Source organism: Mya arenaria, chromosome 10 (assembly GCF_026914265.1).
Source record: "Mya arenaria isolate MELC-2E11 chromosome 10, ASM2691426v1".
NCBI lineage: Eukaryota > Metazoa > Mollusca > Bivalvia > Myida > Myidae > Mya > Mya arenaria.
Window position 1 is genome coordinate 34,775,724 of NC_069131.1, and position 19,089 is coordinate 34,794,812.

Below are 19,089 nucleotides of genomic sequence, written 5' to 3' on the forward strand. Positions count from 1 at the left end.
GGTTCTTAGAGTTACTCTGAAGTAACTTAAAAATGTAAAAAAACATTGATAATGCGTTTGAACTGAATGCGCGTATGTTTTGCGAAAATTGTAGTTCAAATCACATTGAAGTACCATATAATCAGAAATAGAGATGCACAACCATTGACAAAACTTGCATTTTGATTGAGCCCCAACTCTCAAATCTCCTGAAAGTTTTACAATTTAATACTGACCTACGCAGTAATTCGAATTCCGGTCTATTCTGGATTCAGGTTCAAAAACAAAGTGGTATCTTCAATTTCGGTCAATAAATAAAGCTATATTACGGGTCCAAAGGTAAACAGTCTCATGTTTTACAACAACAAATTATTATATATTCTAATCAGGTTTAGTTCTTTACGTAAATTGCGTGTCATATATTGATCATCAATCACGGTACTTTTCTGTTACACCTCATACGTATTAATTCTACAACATAACAAGGTGTGAATGGAAGACAAGTTGTCAAAAAATGTGTATATTTGATATAGCTTCGTGGCATGCGACAACTAACAAGCTGTTAATTAAAGACATTTTGAAGGTGCAAAAAGGAAAATTGCTTGAAATGTCCGCATGGACTATTGTTTCTACATGGGTGTCTTTTGAAAATTCTGAAGTTACCAGAGGAAACCCGATTCATGCTGTAGACATGTCTGCATGTGTGTTTTGTTTTGCTTCATAGCATGATCTGTACAGAGATGGTATCAAACAAGGAACAATAAGACTGCTTAATCTGACGGCATGGAATGTTTGAAGTTTCTTAACAATAAGGCTTCTTGATTTGATGGCATGACCCATGTAATGTTTGAAATTATTTCATGGAATGTTGCCCATGTACAGAGATGGTATCAAACCAGTGGATAGATGAGATTACTAGTATCACATTTTGGCACTGGTATGGTGCTGTCTTTGTCATCTTGCATTGTGTGAGTATGAGGGAGTTGCCAAGAGTGTATTGCTATTTGCTATGGAACAAGGATAAATATACGGGTGCTGTCTTCGTCATGGTCTGCCTGCATTGTGTGAGAGTGAGGGAGTTGTCAAAAGTGTAATGCTGTTTGCTATGGAACGAGGATGAATATATGGTTTGCATTTTGAAACAGAAGAAATGTCATCAGCTGAAGAAAATAAATCATCAGCTGACAAATGTTATGGTTTGGTGAGGATGGCAAACATATTCATAAATTCAACTCGTATTCATGGAATCAACTTATGGTAAAAGCTGGCCTCTGGGATAAGTGAAATATACCGCACTTGAGATGCAAAAATACGATATATATGCTTAAACTGTGTTGTATTTTCTTTTTACAAGAATAATATAATTGATTTGGACTGAGATAGGTGTCCGTTATTGTTGTTAGTTAAACGTTTTTCTGTTTTTAACTTCTTGATCATCATTTTGTTATCAAACAATTATCAATCCGATTAATAAGATTTCGATTTACAGTGATGTATACGAATATAGAACAATACCTTAGTTTTTAAAACGTTATGTTTAATCATCTCGCATACAGGAGTATCTTTACATATTAACAAAAAAAATATCTTTTGAAATGTTAGTCTTAATACTGTATTGGTTTCTTTTGAAATGTTAGTCTTACTGTACTGTTTCTTTACATTGACTCAGTACCAAAGGGGTATTATGAAACTTTAGTACCACTCTATTTGATAAGCATGACCTCATAACTCACAAACCCTTTGTCTTATTAAACGAATCGATGAGTAAATTCAATAGCTAGGTATTGAAGAGTATTACCTTACCAATTGTGAAAGCAGGTTTAACGCGTCAATGTTAAGATTGTAAGCTTTAGAAATCGTATTCTGCATTTTAAAAATGCGTAAATCGGGTTGTGCATGTTTCTGTTATTTGCGTCGTTTGATGAAAAGTGGATGTATACAACCGGTACGTACAATAAAGTTATGTTGATGGTATGTAAGTGTTAGACCCGTCGTGTTTTGTATGATTGCAAAACTAGACTCGTACATGCCGTTGTACATGTACCTCCAAGAATATGTGTTTTTCACATATAAATGGACTTGCTCATTTGTAAGCTTTTAAAATTTAAATCGTTGTTGCCGTTAATTTTCCAGCTGTGTAAAAACTGATTGTAATTACTCTCAACTGCTTTAATTGAAAAAAACAAACAAACAAATGTAAGAGGTGTCACAGAGTGTTTTAAATTATTTGTGAATCATGTAACCATAACTTGTATCAATTAACAACATAAAAACACCATTATAGTACTGTAGTTTGTGTTATTATTTCTGCATTTATAATCCATACTTAATACGAGTACATTTAATAATTTGAACCGCCTTGTGTTCACTTTAGGTGTTAGTCTAGCCTTGAAAGAATTTAGGATATAACGATGTAGTTATTGTTTAAGATACTACATTTCAAACCTTGTCATGAAATAGCAGTATGTAAGTACCATAACTCTTAACAGTATTTTACCAATGTATTAGTTTACCTGATACAGTCAACCGAAAGTAAGTTTCACCTGAGGCATTCTTTTCTAGGCAACTGATAAATTAACTGCGTATGAAAATATTTTAATACATATATAGTTCAGGTCTGTTTAGTACCACTTTCCATTTGTTTTGCCATATGTCACTTTTGTTTATGCATTTTACCATCGAATGAACATAATTACATACACATTTTACGCGCTTTATTCTTGTTACCCGTCGTGACGAAGACAAACTCGTCTTAAGTCCTCCTGCACAAATTGTTTACAAGAACGCATGCATTCAAATGGCTCGTTCTGTAATAGTGAAATTATTGTTGAAAAAACAAACAGTTGCAAAACAAACATTAATGGTTCAATTACACCATTTTAGCAAATGTTACGTGCTTTTAACGACACTATATGCAAACATTATGATTATTTCAATTATGACGTTATTTATGAATGATTTTTCCGAAATATCATGATAACCTCATTTCGACCCACATTCTCCTGATGCTACTTATAATCAGCTAAGCCAATGCCAATAGCATCGTTATTTAGGCTCTACAGACCACTATATAGTCGGAGACTAACAACTGTTCTAATCAAGTTCAATTTTTTTATATCAGTTTCACTGATCTTGTCTTGAAACATATAATATTTTTCTCAGATTAACTAACAAGCATCACAAGCAGAGTCAAAAGCAGCTTTTTGCGGCCGTAGAAATTAAAAGTTACTAGCTACTAAGACAAAAGATAAATGGACGTGTTACATGAGGTTTCATGGATTTTGATGAAAAATGCAAAAGAGGAAATACTATTCTAAAACTGTAAGAATGTATACAAGAGTTAAACTAATCTCTAATATCGTGTGTTTATATGGAAGTTATAAAAATGATTTTAAGTTCGTTAAGTGTTTAAGTCTTTGCAAATATGTAATGATTAGTGCATCTCTATGAAATCTTCTCAACATGTACAACAGAACGTGGATTTTTTTATGTCAATGTTTCCGAAGAAAAAGTTCAGAGAAAATACAATACAGATGATGAAGGAGATTATTTCTCGCGTCTTTATATACAAACATACATCATTCGATACCAGATATATTAATAAATCAATACGCTATCATGAATAAGCGATGTGTTTGAAACACGGCATTTCATTCAAAATATGAAAACAGCAGTATCTGTCTGATTTCGACTGTTTATTGTTTTAGTAAGATTTTGAAGATTTTTTCACTTACTTTTGAAGTAGCTTTATATTTCTAGGTATTCACTAGTAATAGGAAATGATATAAAAAAGGAAATAAATGCGACTATTTTGCATTATTCTGTAATCTTTATTTCAGAATTAAAAGCATGGCAGAGGCAAGTTCTGCGGATAAGAAGGAGCAGGAATTCTTTACAAGAGTAACCCTTGCACTGACCGACTGTGGAACGCAATTGTTATATCATCTTTTACTACAAAGAATTCGGGAGCTCACACCAAAAGACTCTCATCGCCAACCGTGGTCAATAGACGAGTTTTTATACCATAATGTGAAAGATATTTTAATATGTATCGGCAAAGATAAAATCAAGACCAACATTCTTTACCCAGGTTTTGAGAAAAAACCGGATTTGAGCAAATGGGATATACCCCTTTATGTGTTTGTACTTCTAAATGCATGTGAACTAGATAATAATGACGCGATACACAGACAGCTCATCCATGAACTCGGCAACATAAGAAACATAAGAAACAAAATGCAACACAAGGGTAATCCTACATTGGAGGAAGCAATTTACCAACGTTTTATTGCACGCATTGTCGGTGCTGTCGAACGGATTTGCGACTACATTCAAGAACCCAGATTGAAAGAAAAACTTCTCAAAAAACTTGAGAAGTACTCAAGCCTTGGACATATATATCCAAACGATGTTATTTCAGAGACAGGCTGCAAAAGCGTTGACATAATTAATGAATGTAAGTCTTTTTTCTCATTATGCATAATTAAGCGTCTTTATGTTTTTAAATACGCAATAAACCAGACACATTTATACTTCTTATGGTATTCATCGCTATATTTCGCAAACGACAAAAATGCAAATCAAATCATTATTTTTATTTTAATATACATTGAATTAGTTAGCAATGCCAAAAACAGAAAATAACAGGTATTGGGATGTAATCTTGTTTTGTAAAAAAGTGCTTTAAGTTGCTATCGCAAACTAACTATAACTTTAAGACACATTTTGAGTATACCTATTTAATTCAGTTCTAAACGGATATATTATTTTGCATTTAAATAAATATATACATATATGAGCATTGCTGTTTTAGCTGACGCAGCGGTTGAAAGCGGATTGCAGGAAATGAAAACGATCATTGAGAAAAAGAGGTTGACAGTGGACATACCAGGTCTTTTACCGTTCTCTAACCAATTGTATATTCACATCACTGCCTTTTGCCCTATTGAGAATACCTTTAAACATTGACTTTTAAGAATACATTGACTGTGAAACGTGCTAATGGGCACATGTGTTTTTCAATCCAGAATTGATAAAACTTTTCAAACATTTAAAATTATTGACAGTTTTAGAAAACGTTTAAACTTTAGATGATCGTACATTATACTGGAAAGGGCTCAACAACACGTCATGTATGAAAACAGCAACAGTCTTTGTTTTATTGAATTTGTTCACTAAAGTTGTTTTGCTCAGTTAAATGTTTTTTTATTGTTTTCATTGAAGTGATGGATGTCATGGTTATGTTTCGGAACTACAATAAAGAAAACGAACATGAAATTACAGTCAGATTGCTGGACATATTTTCAAAGGCATTAGAGGATGGCACAGAAAGAACAGGTAAATGATACTATTAAATGGATTTGGAAGCTTCTACGTTGGAGACTCAGACTATGAAATTAAATTTTTAAATATTACAAGATACATTTATATCATATTTTATACAAAGAATGTTGACATAATAGTTAGCTTTAATAGGTGTAACTAACACCGCAATTACCACGTTAATCTCCTCTGTACACACATCAAAATGTAAAAATCTGCAGGTATTAAAAAGAATGTCTAAAACGTATTGTCCACATGTTAGTAAATTTGGCCTTTCAGATATACTTAAATCAATAAAAATGTATGTCTATAACTGATATGATTTGTAATTATTTTGTAGCCGAGAGGGCTTCCAACGAGCTGGATGGTGTAGTGAAGTCCCTTGTTCGAAAATTATTTGACGGTAAGTTTGTACATTTGCCAACACTTTGCCAATTCTGCGTATTATTATTAAAATACACGTCAAATATAATTCATGTTAATTTTTAATTGCATACGCTTTATGGTTTTATAAAGACTCAGAGACACCCCCAATACACACAATGCTAGTCTTAAGTCTCCTACTAAAACCCTGTTTCGCTGACCGTTCGAAAGAGGTAGCCGCAACAAATAATAATCAACATCTTATATTGAACATGCTTTTACCTTAACAGTACTGTGACCATTGTTTCCAAGGCCTTGAATCATGTGCAACTTAACACGAATATAGATAAAGTTTTGGATAGTAGGCATATCCCTTTAGTTTTCCTTGTATTAATGCATAACGGCTTTGAATACCAAAACCGTTTGAAAAACGCATTGGTACACAGTTATTGTAATAACTAGGTTATTTGTGTTTCTTCAGAGAAAAAAGAGATAACGAAGGTCAGCAAAGGTTGTCTCGTTCTGTCAATCCGGTGTCACAATTTGGACGCAGTCATTTCTCTGATACAAGACAGTCTTTCGGGAAAGCTAGAGAAAGTATTTGAGCCACTTGAAGATCTAATACGGACTGATGCAGATCATGAGCGCTTTGAAGTATATGTTGGCATTACGAGGCAAACTTGCTGGGCTCTTTTTAACGACATATGTAAGTTTTATTCTAGAAGTATAGATTTTTATACCTGTAATCTTGATTGGACATTCGTTTCTTACTTGTATTTTTCGTTTAGATATGCACAATAAGGTAGCTTTTAGCTGCGATGAATCACTCTGACGAGTGATTTTGACGGTCCTTTTTGAGATGATAAATATTTCATTGCACCTTTTTGATTTAAAATTTGTGGTAGCTATTATTTGAACTATTGAATTTCTCTAAATAGCAGTAAACATTTCAGTAATTATCAGCATAATTTGTCCCTTGGTACTGATTAACTTTTACCGATTGTACACGGATTTGATCCCAAATAAACTCAGATGTGAGTCCAAACTACGATCATCTTAATGACCATCAAAGTTATTTGAACACACCAGTTTATTTATTTGTTCTAGTCTGTCAAGTGTTAGACAAATGTGACCACCGTAGATTCACTGTGGAAAGTGCAGTACAAGATGATGGCATTGTTGTTAGAATTCAAGGGTTTCTTCAAAATGCCATTGTAAAAGAAAACTTAGAGAAGTCATTTTCCTCGAAGGTTAAACAAGAAATACGCAAGACAATAAAGAAAAAATTGGTGTTAGCTCTTGATCAACCTCGCATGGATATGATTTTATTGTCACCGAAATTACATGAAGGTATTTGTTTCATTTTTTGTATAGGATATGTAGGTTTTTGTTTCTGGTGTAAAGTTTCATCTGATTTGAAATTCAAAAAACAACAACATTTAATTGGCAATTTGTTTTTTGTTTTATCAACGAATTCATGTTAACGCATTTGATTGTACAACGTTAAGCATCCTGATTTTAGTTTAAAGTTGTGAAGCGTCCCTAAAACTCAATTAAGTACCTTTAATTCTAATTTTAAATACTTTACGTACATTTTAAACCTTTCCAAGATGTTTGGTGATTTATAATTTAGATATTATACCTCTAAGTTTAAATGGATTTTTGTTTATGAACTGTTTTAAACAGAGGAAGAAGTGGAAGAAAAGACGACGGGTTCAGCGTCAAAAGAGATAACATTTGGGCTAGAAGAAAAAAAGAAAACAAAAGGCGAGAAAGGTAACGGTTACATTGCCCACGATACGGATATAATTTGTGTTGTTTCTTGGTGCACTGTAAACCTAAATATTTATATGTCTTTTATTTGCATCCGCATATTACAAATGGCGTTTTAAATCCGACTCCTACTTAACTTTGTTAAGTTGTGTACTGCATTTTATCTTGGAATGTTGATTAGTTGCAAATAATTGCACTTTAGCCTATTGACCTTTCCTCTTTCAAACTTCACCAATTGTTGAATACAAACCTTACCTAACTCAAATATATAACATACTATCAAATATGTACACGTAAGTATGTTAATGACGTAGTTCAAAGGCTAGGACAAAAATAGTCAACAATTCTAAGAAAAATATACAAAATGGCATAGCTGAAGCGTACCTAAGAGGCATTGACACTTTTTGCTGGATTCATTTTTGGCTAGGTGTTATTATTGGTTGATATGGGATATTATGATAGAACGATTTTCTGAAGACCGCAGGTCGAGACGGATACGTCTTTACACACGCTATGCAGGTATTCAAATGCTACAAAACGTCATTGATTTCATTTGGATTAAAACAAAGAATGTTGAAATAATAATAAGCATTTAAGTGTAACTTACACAACATTTCCCATGGTCATGTCTCATCGTTATTGACATAATAAAGTAAATATCTGCATGTATTAATTAGAATTGTGTCTAAAACACATTCTCTACAAGAAAGTAAATATGGCCTTACTGTTATGATAATCAAAGCACTGAACGCTCTGTTGGCCGGTGCCGTCTGCTACAAGAATATAACTGATTCCGTTATCAATTAAAAAGGAAATGGAATGAAGTTTGGCTTTGTTTAACAATGTTAAATATTGAAAGTGATAACGATTTTCTGATAAAGTGTATACTTTCTTTTAAAGGGTAAGATCGGTGTATACAGTTGTAAGGTATTAGTAAGGCAACATTAAAAAATGGATTTATTGTGAATTATATTTTTGTTTATCGAACAGACGGATGCCTTACAGAGAAGTAGCGAATTGTGTTAATCTATTACAAGGTCGCGAAAGAGTGCATTTAAGCGAATGCTATTTTAAAAGATTGATTAATAATCAAACTTTTTAACTTAACACTATGAACATATTTTGACAAGTATGTCATTTATCACTGATATACGAGCATGGGAAGAAAGCATTTGGGCCTTATTCATTACGGACATTTGTGGATAGTTTGAACTGATTGAAACTTGTTTATTTTTGTTTAAAATGTATGTACTCTGACAAATATTTGCACGCAAAAAGTTTGAACGTAGGCATAAAAATATCCTGAACGAAAAGATGCAAGAATTTATTTTTCTGGAAAATGATGATTATTCAAACAACCCAGATCAATAGATGATTGTATTCACAATTTTAAATAACCTGCATGGACCAGGTAAATGTCAACATAAAGGAGGAAGGAGAATATGCAAGGGTATAAGCATGTAGGTAAATGTAAAGGTAAAACAGTTTCGAATTTCCATGTTGTTGTTTTTATAAAATGACATTGTTAACATTTAAAAAAACGGAACCTGCGTGCTAAATATCAAGTGCCATTAAGACATATTATGAGTTTAAGGGAAAGAAATGACAACAACTTCTTATTGTGCAAGGTTAATCTTGTATTCGAACACATTAAAAATATAAATTTGTTGGGCCAGATTATTAGCCCTTTCTTTATATTGTTTTGTGGAATTTGATCATTGATGGCTAGATCTAAATGAAGAAATTCCATTGTTTTAATTGTGTCGAGAAAAGATATAGAGGTTTTGTAACGAGTCGTTATATTATGCCCATTTTTATTCAACTTGTTCAAGAAAAGTCTTAGTAAGCGATCCTTTGACGAACTTACTAACATATTTTCTGGACGAGTTGAACAAACGTATCTATTATATGATGACGAGTATCAGATTCTTTATATCACATGTTTTAGTAAGACAAACGCAAAGCAAAAACGACCTACCTGTTTTACCTGCTCTTGTGATTGATTAACCGAATACTCAAAGCAATGTTTTTTTGTGATACGTCCATTCGAGAAATATGGTACCCAGAATAATTTAAAGTCTCAGATGCATGCGATCGTTCAATTTACGTTCATGAGTAGAATGCAAATTGAGGTGATATTTATAGAACGGCCATAAAGGAAACCAAATAACTTTGTTTCGAAATCTGCGTTTTTTAAATCGTTTCATTATATCCAGTAAGTCATGATTTAATGTGTGCTAATGACATCATTTCCTATCCAAACATATTTAGTACCGAACGTCTTTAAAGCAGTCTTAGCCTTTATTTGTTCAGACCATTGAGGTTGGTTACTTATAAATTGTTATAATCATGTTTGATTTCTGAAATCTTACTTTGGAATTTTCGCGGTCATTTGTCGATTCTTCCGCCGTCTTAGATATTTACTAAAATCTGGGTCATTTTCAGGTGGAGTCATTCACTGTTCGAACTTAAATATGCCTATATAGGGCGAATTTTATATAAGAGTGTTTTCAAAAAATAATAATATTCTTTTGTTTATGGAAACACATACCTAGTTGGAAATCGTTTTTTGTAGAACATCTGCGTTTGACGCATGGGTTTATTTTATGCGAGGTAATTCGTCTTGTGTTAAAGAAACCAATCCTACACAGATGACTGTCTGTGTGCATTGATATATCACTATTAATTTGAATATGCATTTTGGACCTGCATATTGCCAACATACTATACATTTACTTAAAATGTGTTAATGTACATATAAATAACCTATCTTTTAAGAAATGTGACCCCGTCTCTAGTATCGTTCGGTGTATGTAAGGACTCGAATATTTTGCCATTAAAGCCGGCTTTCGTTGCATGTTCGGCTGTTGGTCCTTGAAGTTGCCCTTCTATAAATGTATAAATGCTTTGCATACAGTTGACCAAAACTGTTTGTTAAATGCATTGGCACGTATCTAATGTGGTAACCAAGGGAATGGCCAGTTAAAAACGCAATTCGGATAAAAATAGGAGGCCGCGCATGTAAACGAAAAAAACTACTGTACTTTTAATATCAGCACTTAACACTAAAGCAGGTTCTCGCGTTGCATTGAGAAAGGTTTTTAAGATCATTGCTGATTCAATTTTCAGGAATATTGCTTCAATTATCATAGATCAACATTATTCTGAAACAAAATAGTTGAATATATTAATTATAAGTGTTTAAATGCTGACGAGAAGATAAATGTTAAGTAAGGTAATTATTTCATAATCTCGTTTTTTAGACGTGAGTCATATTCCGGTTGTAACTAAGCCGAAGAAAATGCCGGGTTCCGGAGGCTGGAAGAGGGAAAAGGTAGGTCTTATAGTAACCTTTAGTATTCATACATTGCCCCGTTACGTAGTAAAGACTTTTCATTCTTATTTTCCATCTAATTTGTTTTCCCACTTTAATAATCGTGTGACCGCCTAAACGATTTTTTTTTGTTTTTTTCCTGTGAAAACATTTGCGTAATATTGTAGAATAAGATTATGAATCTTGACTATTCTGTACTTTATTTGGAAGTTGAGATTGGCTTCAAATAAATCATGTTTTCAACAAAGTGGATCGATTGATACACTGTGTTTAAAGGGATTCTTTTACATTTTATGTTTTTTATATTGTTTGAAATGTTGTGAATTCAGCCGTGCTGAACTCTATCTGGCACCCATGCTAGATGAGTAACGCGCTGTGACGTAATATTTTATTTTATTTCTGTTACTATACGCCTTCTGTAAACATAATTATGATATTTTAATCAATGATTTCCATAAACATTGACTTTACAAAAATATAGCATCAAAACAAACCGAAACAGATCCTTAACGACGTTATATTGTATGAACTTCTTGCCGTATGCAGTGAATACAGTAAACATCATTTCACGCGGTTTTCTATTTCATTTCATTTCTTTCATAAATAATAATTTAAGGTATGAAAGTACAAATATGAATCATGTGCGTCCGGTTTGGAATGATTAATCTGACCCTTGACCACTCTGCGTTGCCAGTAACTCGGCAGTCTTTCCGGACCGGAAACACATGGCATCTATTATTTATATTTCTTAATGACTGCTAGAAATAGAAAAACGCTTAAGCCGACGATATAATGCATTATGGATTTGGCAGGGTTGCATAGTTCATTGATGTTAATGGCAAGTGTTTAATCCTACGTAACTCCTATTTGCCTTTATGCGGATAAAGTTCTAGAATAAATGCATACCTTATATATGGTGATATTTAGGTCACAAATCAATGCCGTTGGTCATGTAGTTTAAAAAAACGTGTTTGCATTGTATGCGTCAACCTAAACCTTTTGAATGTTGTCACACTGCATGATTAATTTATTAAATCTGTTGTAGGTATGTTGATTATATATGGAGATATTTTTTATTTATTTACTTATTTATTTATGTTTTTATTTATTTGTTTATTTTAATTTTATTTTTATTGAACTTATTCTTACAATTTTTATGTTAATAATATTGCACATATATGAATTTAAATCCGTAGACAATGGAAGTGGAACTGTTGCAAGATCGGGTGGAGGTAAAGGAGAAGTCACGCCCCTCACTGATCAAGATCAAGGGAAACGACAGGGAAAGTATGAACACAAACGCTACTCAAGCTATAACTAAATATATTCTGGAACAATATCATTGGCTAGAGCAATTTTCTGTTTTCACAGGTCTTTCATTAGTATGCACAAGCAGCAACAATTGTTATACCAGTTGCATAGAATACATTTATTTTTAAAAAAAGCTTTAAACAAACAGAGAACAAAATATAAATAATTATTTCATTTTCCAATATCTGTCGTTCGAGTCAAAGTCATAGTGAAGAACTAAGATTCGATCAAGTTAAAAATTCGCAGGCTACGATCTTCGATCTTCAACTGCCAGAGTCCGCTAAGGGTAAGTCGTACGTGATGTTAAGTGAAGACGCGGTTACTGACATCCAGCGATGTTTCCAGTGACTACTTTTCGCATTCATTTATGATCACAATTTTATGTCTCAACGGTAGCGGTTGATATAGAGAAACCTAGTAGAGTCAACAATATATATGCTTATACTTGTTATATACATGTTTTCAGTCAATCTTTTCTGACCAATAATGCTTTACATTTGTCGGAGATCCAGTCTACCGTAGTTTTATTTCAGAATTACAGGCAGTTGTGGACAAATATAATTATCAACCAGACATCAGTGATTTGAGAGATGAAACGTAAGTTCTTTACAGGCAACGTATGTGTTTTAAACCAATGTATACGAAATATTAACCGACTAATGAATTAACAAATCCTCATTGATTGCATCTTCAGTACAAATACATGGAGACAAATTAAGCTTAATAAATTGAAAACAATAATAATTTATGCATTGCGATACTTCTTAGCTTTAAACTACGCATGTTCATTTCATTTGTCGTAAATAAACTATAGTATACATTTAATATAACAACATAAACAAATGCTATTTGATATGACAGATCTGTTTTGCATAATCGGATGGAGTCAAAAGAGAAGGCACGCCCCTCACTGATCAAGGGAAAAAACAGGGAAAGTATGAACACAAACGCTACTCATGCTAGAACTAAATATATTCTGGAAGAATTGCATTGGCTAGAGCAATTTTCTATTTACATGGGTATTAGTCCCAGTTCTTAGTACCTAATGGCCAGACTCTATATAACAACGGTGAGAACTAAATACTGGCGTTTTCATTCACTACAGGCCAGGTGAAATAAACGATAACGCAGTCATTGTACAGATTCTAATATACCAAATTGAAAGCATGTTGAACTATTACAGACAAACAAACAATTAATATGCAAAAGCAGCAACAATTGTTTATCAGATGCATAGAATGCATTTCGTTTTAAAAGAATGGCTTTAAACAAACAAATAGCAACATGAATAATTTTATATCAACTTCCAATATCTGACACTCGAGTCAAAGTCATAGTGAAGAACTAAGATTCGATCACCTTCAAAATTTGCAGTCTACGATCTTTGATCTTCGACTGCCAGAGTCCGCTAAGGGTATGTCGTACGTGATGGTAAGTGAAGACGCGGGTTACTGATATCCAGCGATGTTTCCAGTGACTACTTCTCGCACTAATTTATGATCCCAATTTCATGTCTCAACGGTAGCGGTTGATTTAAAGAAACCTAGTAGAGTCAACAATAGATATGCTTATACTTGTTATATACATGTTTTCAGTCAATCTTTTCTTATCAATAATGCTTTACATTTGTCGGAGATCCAGTCTACCGTCGTTTTATTTCAGAATCACCAGCAGTTGTGGACAAATCAAACTATCAACCAGACATCAGTGAGTTGAAAGATGAAACGTAAGTTCTTTTTTGTCAATCAAAACATATTTTTTCTTTAACCAATGCATACGAATTAGACCGACTTATGAATAAACAGATCCTTATTGAATGCATTGTCATAAGAATTACATGGAAACAAATGAAGCTTAACATTTTGATGACAATGATAATTTATGCATTGCGATACTTCTTAGCTTTAAACTACATATGTTCATTTCATTTCGGTAAATAAACTATAGTATATTTAATATAACAACATAAACAAATACTATTTAATATGACAGATCAGTTTTGCATCATAGGTTGGAGACAAAGGAGAAGACACGCCCCTCACTGATCAAGATCAAGGGAAAAGACAAGGAAAGTATGAACACAAACGCTACTTAGACTAGAACTAAATATATTCTGAAAAAATTGCATTGGCTAGAGCATTTTATTTCTTATTTTCATGGGTATAAGGCCAAGTTCGTAGTACCTAGGGGCCAGAATCTATATGACAACTGTGAGAACTAAATACTGGCGTCATCATTCACTACAGGCCAGGTGAAATAAACGATAACGGAATATTTGTACTGAGGCTAATCTATCAAAGTGAAAGCATGTTGAACTATTACAGACAAACAAACAATTATTATGCACAAGCAGTAACACTTGGTATACCAGTTGCATACTATAGTCTTTTTTAAAAACAACAACACAAGCTTCAAACAAACAAATACAGAATAAATTATTTTATATCAGTTTTCATTATCTGTCGAGCAACACAAAGTTGTAGCGTATAGTATTTGATACAGTTCAAAATTCGGAAGCCACTATCTTCGCCTGACAGTGTCCGCTAAGGGTGTGTCGTATGAGTTGGTAAGTGAAGACGTGGGTCAAAGTCGTAGCGAAGAACTAAGATTCGATTAAGTGCAGAATTCGCAGGCTACGATTATTGATCTTCGACTGCCAGTGTCCGCTAAGGGTATGTCGTACGTGATGGTAAGTGAAGACGCGGGTTACTGACATCCAGCGATGCTTCCACCGACAACTTCCCGCATTAGTTTATGATCCAAATTTCCTGTATAAACGGTATTGGTTGATTATTGGAGTCAACAATATAGATGTTTATACTTGTTTTCAGTCAATCTTTTCCGATCATAATATGCTGCTACATATGTAGAGATGCAGTCTACAGTACTTTTATTTCAGATTCACCAGCAGTTGTGGTCAAATTAAAATATGAACCAGACATCAGTGAGTTGGAAAATGAAACGTAAGTTCTTTTCAGCAACATATGTTTTTAACCAATGTATACGAAATAGAGCGACTTACGAATGAGCATATCCTCATTGAATACCTTGGCATTAGCATTACATGGAAACAAATGAAGCTTAGTAATTTAAAAACAATAATTATCATTAAAGCATTTTGACAGTTGTTAGCTTTAAACTACGCATGTGCATATCATTTGCGTTAATAAAGTATGGTATATTGAATATGACAAGATAAACAAATGCTTTTAAATATGACAGTCGTCACAATGTCACCTTGACCATATTATGTTATACAATCAATTTTACATTGATTCTGTAATAACTTTATTCTCTGTTGGTTAATGTCTAGGTTGGTGGCCATTAATAATATGACACTTGACACTTACATAGCTGAGATATATTTCAATAAAAAAAAAATACGTTTCTTGCACACTGCATAGGTTTTTGTAGTGAATATGACCTTTGCTGGAAGATTCCGTGCTAGGTGAGTCAAGCGCAACATCGCTTCACATCCATTGTATTTGTTTCATTATTATTATTAATGAGAATTTAATGATGGCATATCAAAAGAGCTTAACTGAATATACATTTTTTACTGAACATTAAATAACAAAACGACAATATTCATCTTAAAAAGCGCGATTTTTAAAAAAGAAAACAATCAACATTTGACATCAATAATAAACTTAAATTACTAGGCATCATGAAGTCAGTAAACAACGTCGCTTGCGTTATTTTGTGAAACAGACATACACGTTTTTTCCACGTCACTTTTACGCGAATGAATATTTGAAAAATAAACAAGAAAAATATCAATCTTGTATTTCGAACAAACCGACCCAATCACTCAGAAACACATAATATGTATTACTATTCTAGAAGGTGGTAAAATAAAAACAATTTCGACTAGCTATGAAAAAAATAATAATTGTAATTAACATTTCATTTTGAATGTCACTCGTAAATTGTTTAAAAAAAAATTATAATTCAATAAATTGGTATATTTGTCGAGCAAATCTAGATCAACTTGCATATGTATTACATGTTGGAACAGGAAAACAGCCAACGAAACTTTATTCCTGCATAACTTGATAGTCAAACCGTTTTATATTAAGCCAAATGTTAAACAAGAAAAACAACAAAAACATTTAATTTAACTGTTGTCCAACACTTTCAATTAACCATTGAATTGTCATTGTACCATGTTTCCCAAACTTACACAGAAGTTGATTTAATGGATAATGTATTTTGTTGCCAATATCATTCACGTAAGAATACTTATTATTTATGATTTATGAGTATTTAAGCGTTGCAAACTATTTTTATTATTATGATGATGATGATGATTATTATTTAAAGTGTCATTATACTTATTATTATTATTATTATTATTATTATTATTATTAGTAGTAGTAGTAGTAGTAGTGGTAGTAGTAGTAGCAGCAGCAGCAGCAACAGCAGCAGCAGCAGCAGCAGCAGCAGTAGCAGTAGCAGTAGTAGTAGTAGTAGTAGTAGTAGTAGTTTATTATGATTATTTTGATTATTACTATTATTATAATCATTTTATTAGAAAGGCAGATTGTGCTCCGACGGTAAGGCACAAGAATGAATTGGATAATATGGAGTTGCTTGACAAAAACGGGAAAGGCGAATTCGGTAGCATTTTTGGGTTGACTGTCGTAAACGACAAGTACCTGGTTGCGGCGGACAATTGGAAGTTGTGTTTGCGATGTTTTGACATTGACAGTAGGAAACAAAAATGCATGTATGAACTTGAATTGGAACCTTGGGATATTACGACAATAGCTGGTAATCGTGTTGCAGTGACAACTTCAGCTCATCAAGTATGGGTTCTGTGTGTTACTGGAAATGGAGCCTTGCTGTTGGAAAATAAAATTAACGTTGACCGAAGATGCTATGGAATTGCATCCTGTGGTGATAACTTGATTGTTTCTTACGAACATCCGGATCCTGGAGTAGAAATACTGGATATGAGGGGGAATGTGATAAAGGTAAAGGATTTAACATTACGCTTATATTTCATTACGCTTATATTTCATAATTGCCTTTAAGCTCACGTGTACCTTGATATTGAGTTATCTAATTTAGTAAATGTTATTTAAAATAGTATATATTTTAGATCATTATAAGATAAATAAATTGGTTGTGGATGATTTGTTTTTTGTCTAGATTTATTTTAAAGATCAATAACAAACTGGAATATTCTAAAATATGGACGTATGTATCGAATGGATTCGCACTATCATCATTAAATGCATCCGTTAGAGCATTGTACGAAGAGGTCATGCATTTCGAATTCTTTAAACAAATCAAGCCCTAAACACCTTCTTCCATTTGCCTGTCACCATCCACACATGTTCTAGTTTATGTATCTATGGTTACAGGTGTTTGTAATGGACGAAGATCATAAGGAACTGTTCCAGTTCCCTGATTACCTGGCAGTAAGCCCTGACCTCAGCACAATATACATCAGTGACTTTGACAAGGACACTTTGACTATCTGCACCCTAGATGGCCTTGTTGTTGGTGTAGTAAAGGATGAAGAAAACATTGACGACCCACGTAATGTGACTGTGGACTCTGCGGGTCGTGTATACGTGTGTTGTCAGAAGTCCCACACTGTGAGCTGGGTGTCTCCGAAGACTGGCACCGTCACGAAGCTGCTTGGGATAGAGGATAATGTGATGTGGCCAAGATGTGTCGCGATTTGTGATAAAAGAGGCTGTATTTTTTTAGGGATGGGGGATAACAATGTGATCAAAATATTTAAAAATATTATATAGACTAAGTTCTGAAAAAAACACTTAGTCATGATTCAAATGTATATTACCATTTGTTTCGCCTTCAAAATAATTCGATAAAAACAAATGGTCGCTTTTTAGTCCGTTTTATTCAATGAAATGAACCTTTCATTATTATCTTTTGCATTTGATGTTTTTCACTTTTATATAATTTTATTTAAAAAGAGTGCATTGACATTAGATAAGAAATACATGGGAGTTAATTACATCTATAAGATAGTGTTTTTGATAACAAATGTTTTTCGTTGAAATAAGGACACATTTGCTTTTGTTTTATGAACAAAAATATTATGTTTGTTACAACAATATTGTATCTGAATATGGATCAAACAGTACTTTGTTACAATAAAGTAGTATGTGTATAATAATAGTATTGTTTATATTTTAAGAACATCCTTTAAATGCAATGCCATGTAATTAATATCTGATTGCTTTGCTTTGCATATGAATTGTTTCGCTGTATTTTGAGCAAACAATAGTCGAGATATTGACTACGCTTTTAGCAGTAGAAACGTCAATATGATCGTCGTCTTTTAATTCTGGCAATTGTTCAGAATCCATCCTTCATCAACTAGTCCTCAATATCAATACACATACTAATAAAGGAACACCACGTAATGGGCCGATTCTTCAGAATTATGTTAAATTTAACAACGTCATTAGAGACATCCTTGTGAACTTTCAAGCTTGCGAAAAATGCAGATCACAAATGTGTCAATTGCACTTACAAATCAGTAAAGATATAAAGGTGAAACAACGTTGATGTTTACAACATTGTTAACTTTAACAAAACTCTGAACAATCTGACCATTATAAAGTTCTAAGTTATTAATCTCGGTAGACTGAAACATTTACGGGTGACCGTATAGTCTGCTGGTGGTTCATTTTATGATAATTAATTATGCACATTTGTTTAAAAACACACTTTTAATAAGTACTTTTATATTACATAATATCGTATATTCAAAAAGGTGTTAAGTTATATCGTTTTACTTTTCTTTGTTTACCAATAACAAACAACACGGTGATTCATGAAATATTAGCTATCAACAAGGCGGTCTATGGAACCGATGTTTGCATCCCGAAGACTCCCTTTTTCAATAGCAGCAATACGTTTTAAAACTCCTCCTTTTGTATTTAAGTCAATGCTTTAAATGACTTTATTAAATAACTATCCACCAATATCGTTATTACAAAAGAAATAGCATTTATCGGTATCCA

General features: G+C 33.0%; 1 protein-coding gene across 2 annotated transcripts; it reads left to right on the forward strand.

Annotated features, from left to right (window-relative positions):
• The first annotated feature begins 1,797 nt into the window (after nucleotides 1–1,797).
• LOC128206414 (uncharacterized) lies at nucleotides 1,798–18,213 on the forward strand. Of its 2 annotated transcripts, none has more exons than XM_052908829.1 (17): nucleotides 1,798–1,924; nucleotides 3,819–4,435; nucleotides 4,793–4,870; nucleotides 5,203–5,316; nucleotides 5,642–5,704; nucleotides 6,146–6,370; nucleotides 6,772–7,014; nucleotides 7,351–7,440; nucleotides 10,701–10,771; nucleotides 11,968–12,058; nucleotides 12,616–12,679; nucleotides 12,944–13,017; nucleotides 13,745–13,808; nucleotides 14,075–14,154; nucleotides 14,982–15,045; nucleotides 16,617–17,058; nucleotides 17,452–18,213. In XM_052908829.1, the coding sequence occupies exons 2-17, from the start codon at nucleotides 3,829–3,831 to the stop codon at nucleotides 17,848–17,850; spliced, it is 2,769 nt and encodes a 922-aa protein (XP_052764789.1). In that variant the 5' UTR covers nucleotides 1,798–1,924; nucleotides 3,819–3,828; the 3' UTR covers nucleotides 17,851–18,213. The 2 variants fall into 2 exon arrangements, with proteins under 2 accessions (XP_052764789.1, XP_052764790.1); XM_052908830.1 differs by having other exon boundaries at nucleotides 14,093–14,154.
• Nucleotides 18,214–19,089: the final 876 nt, after the last annotated feature.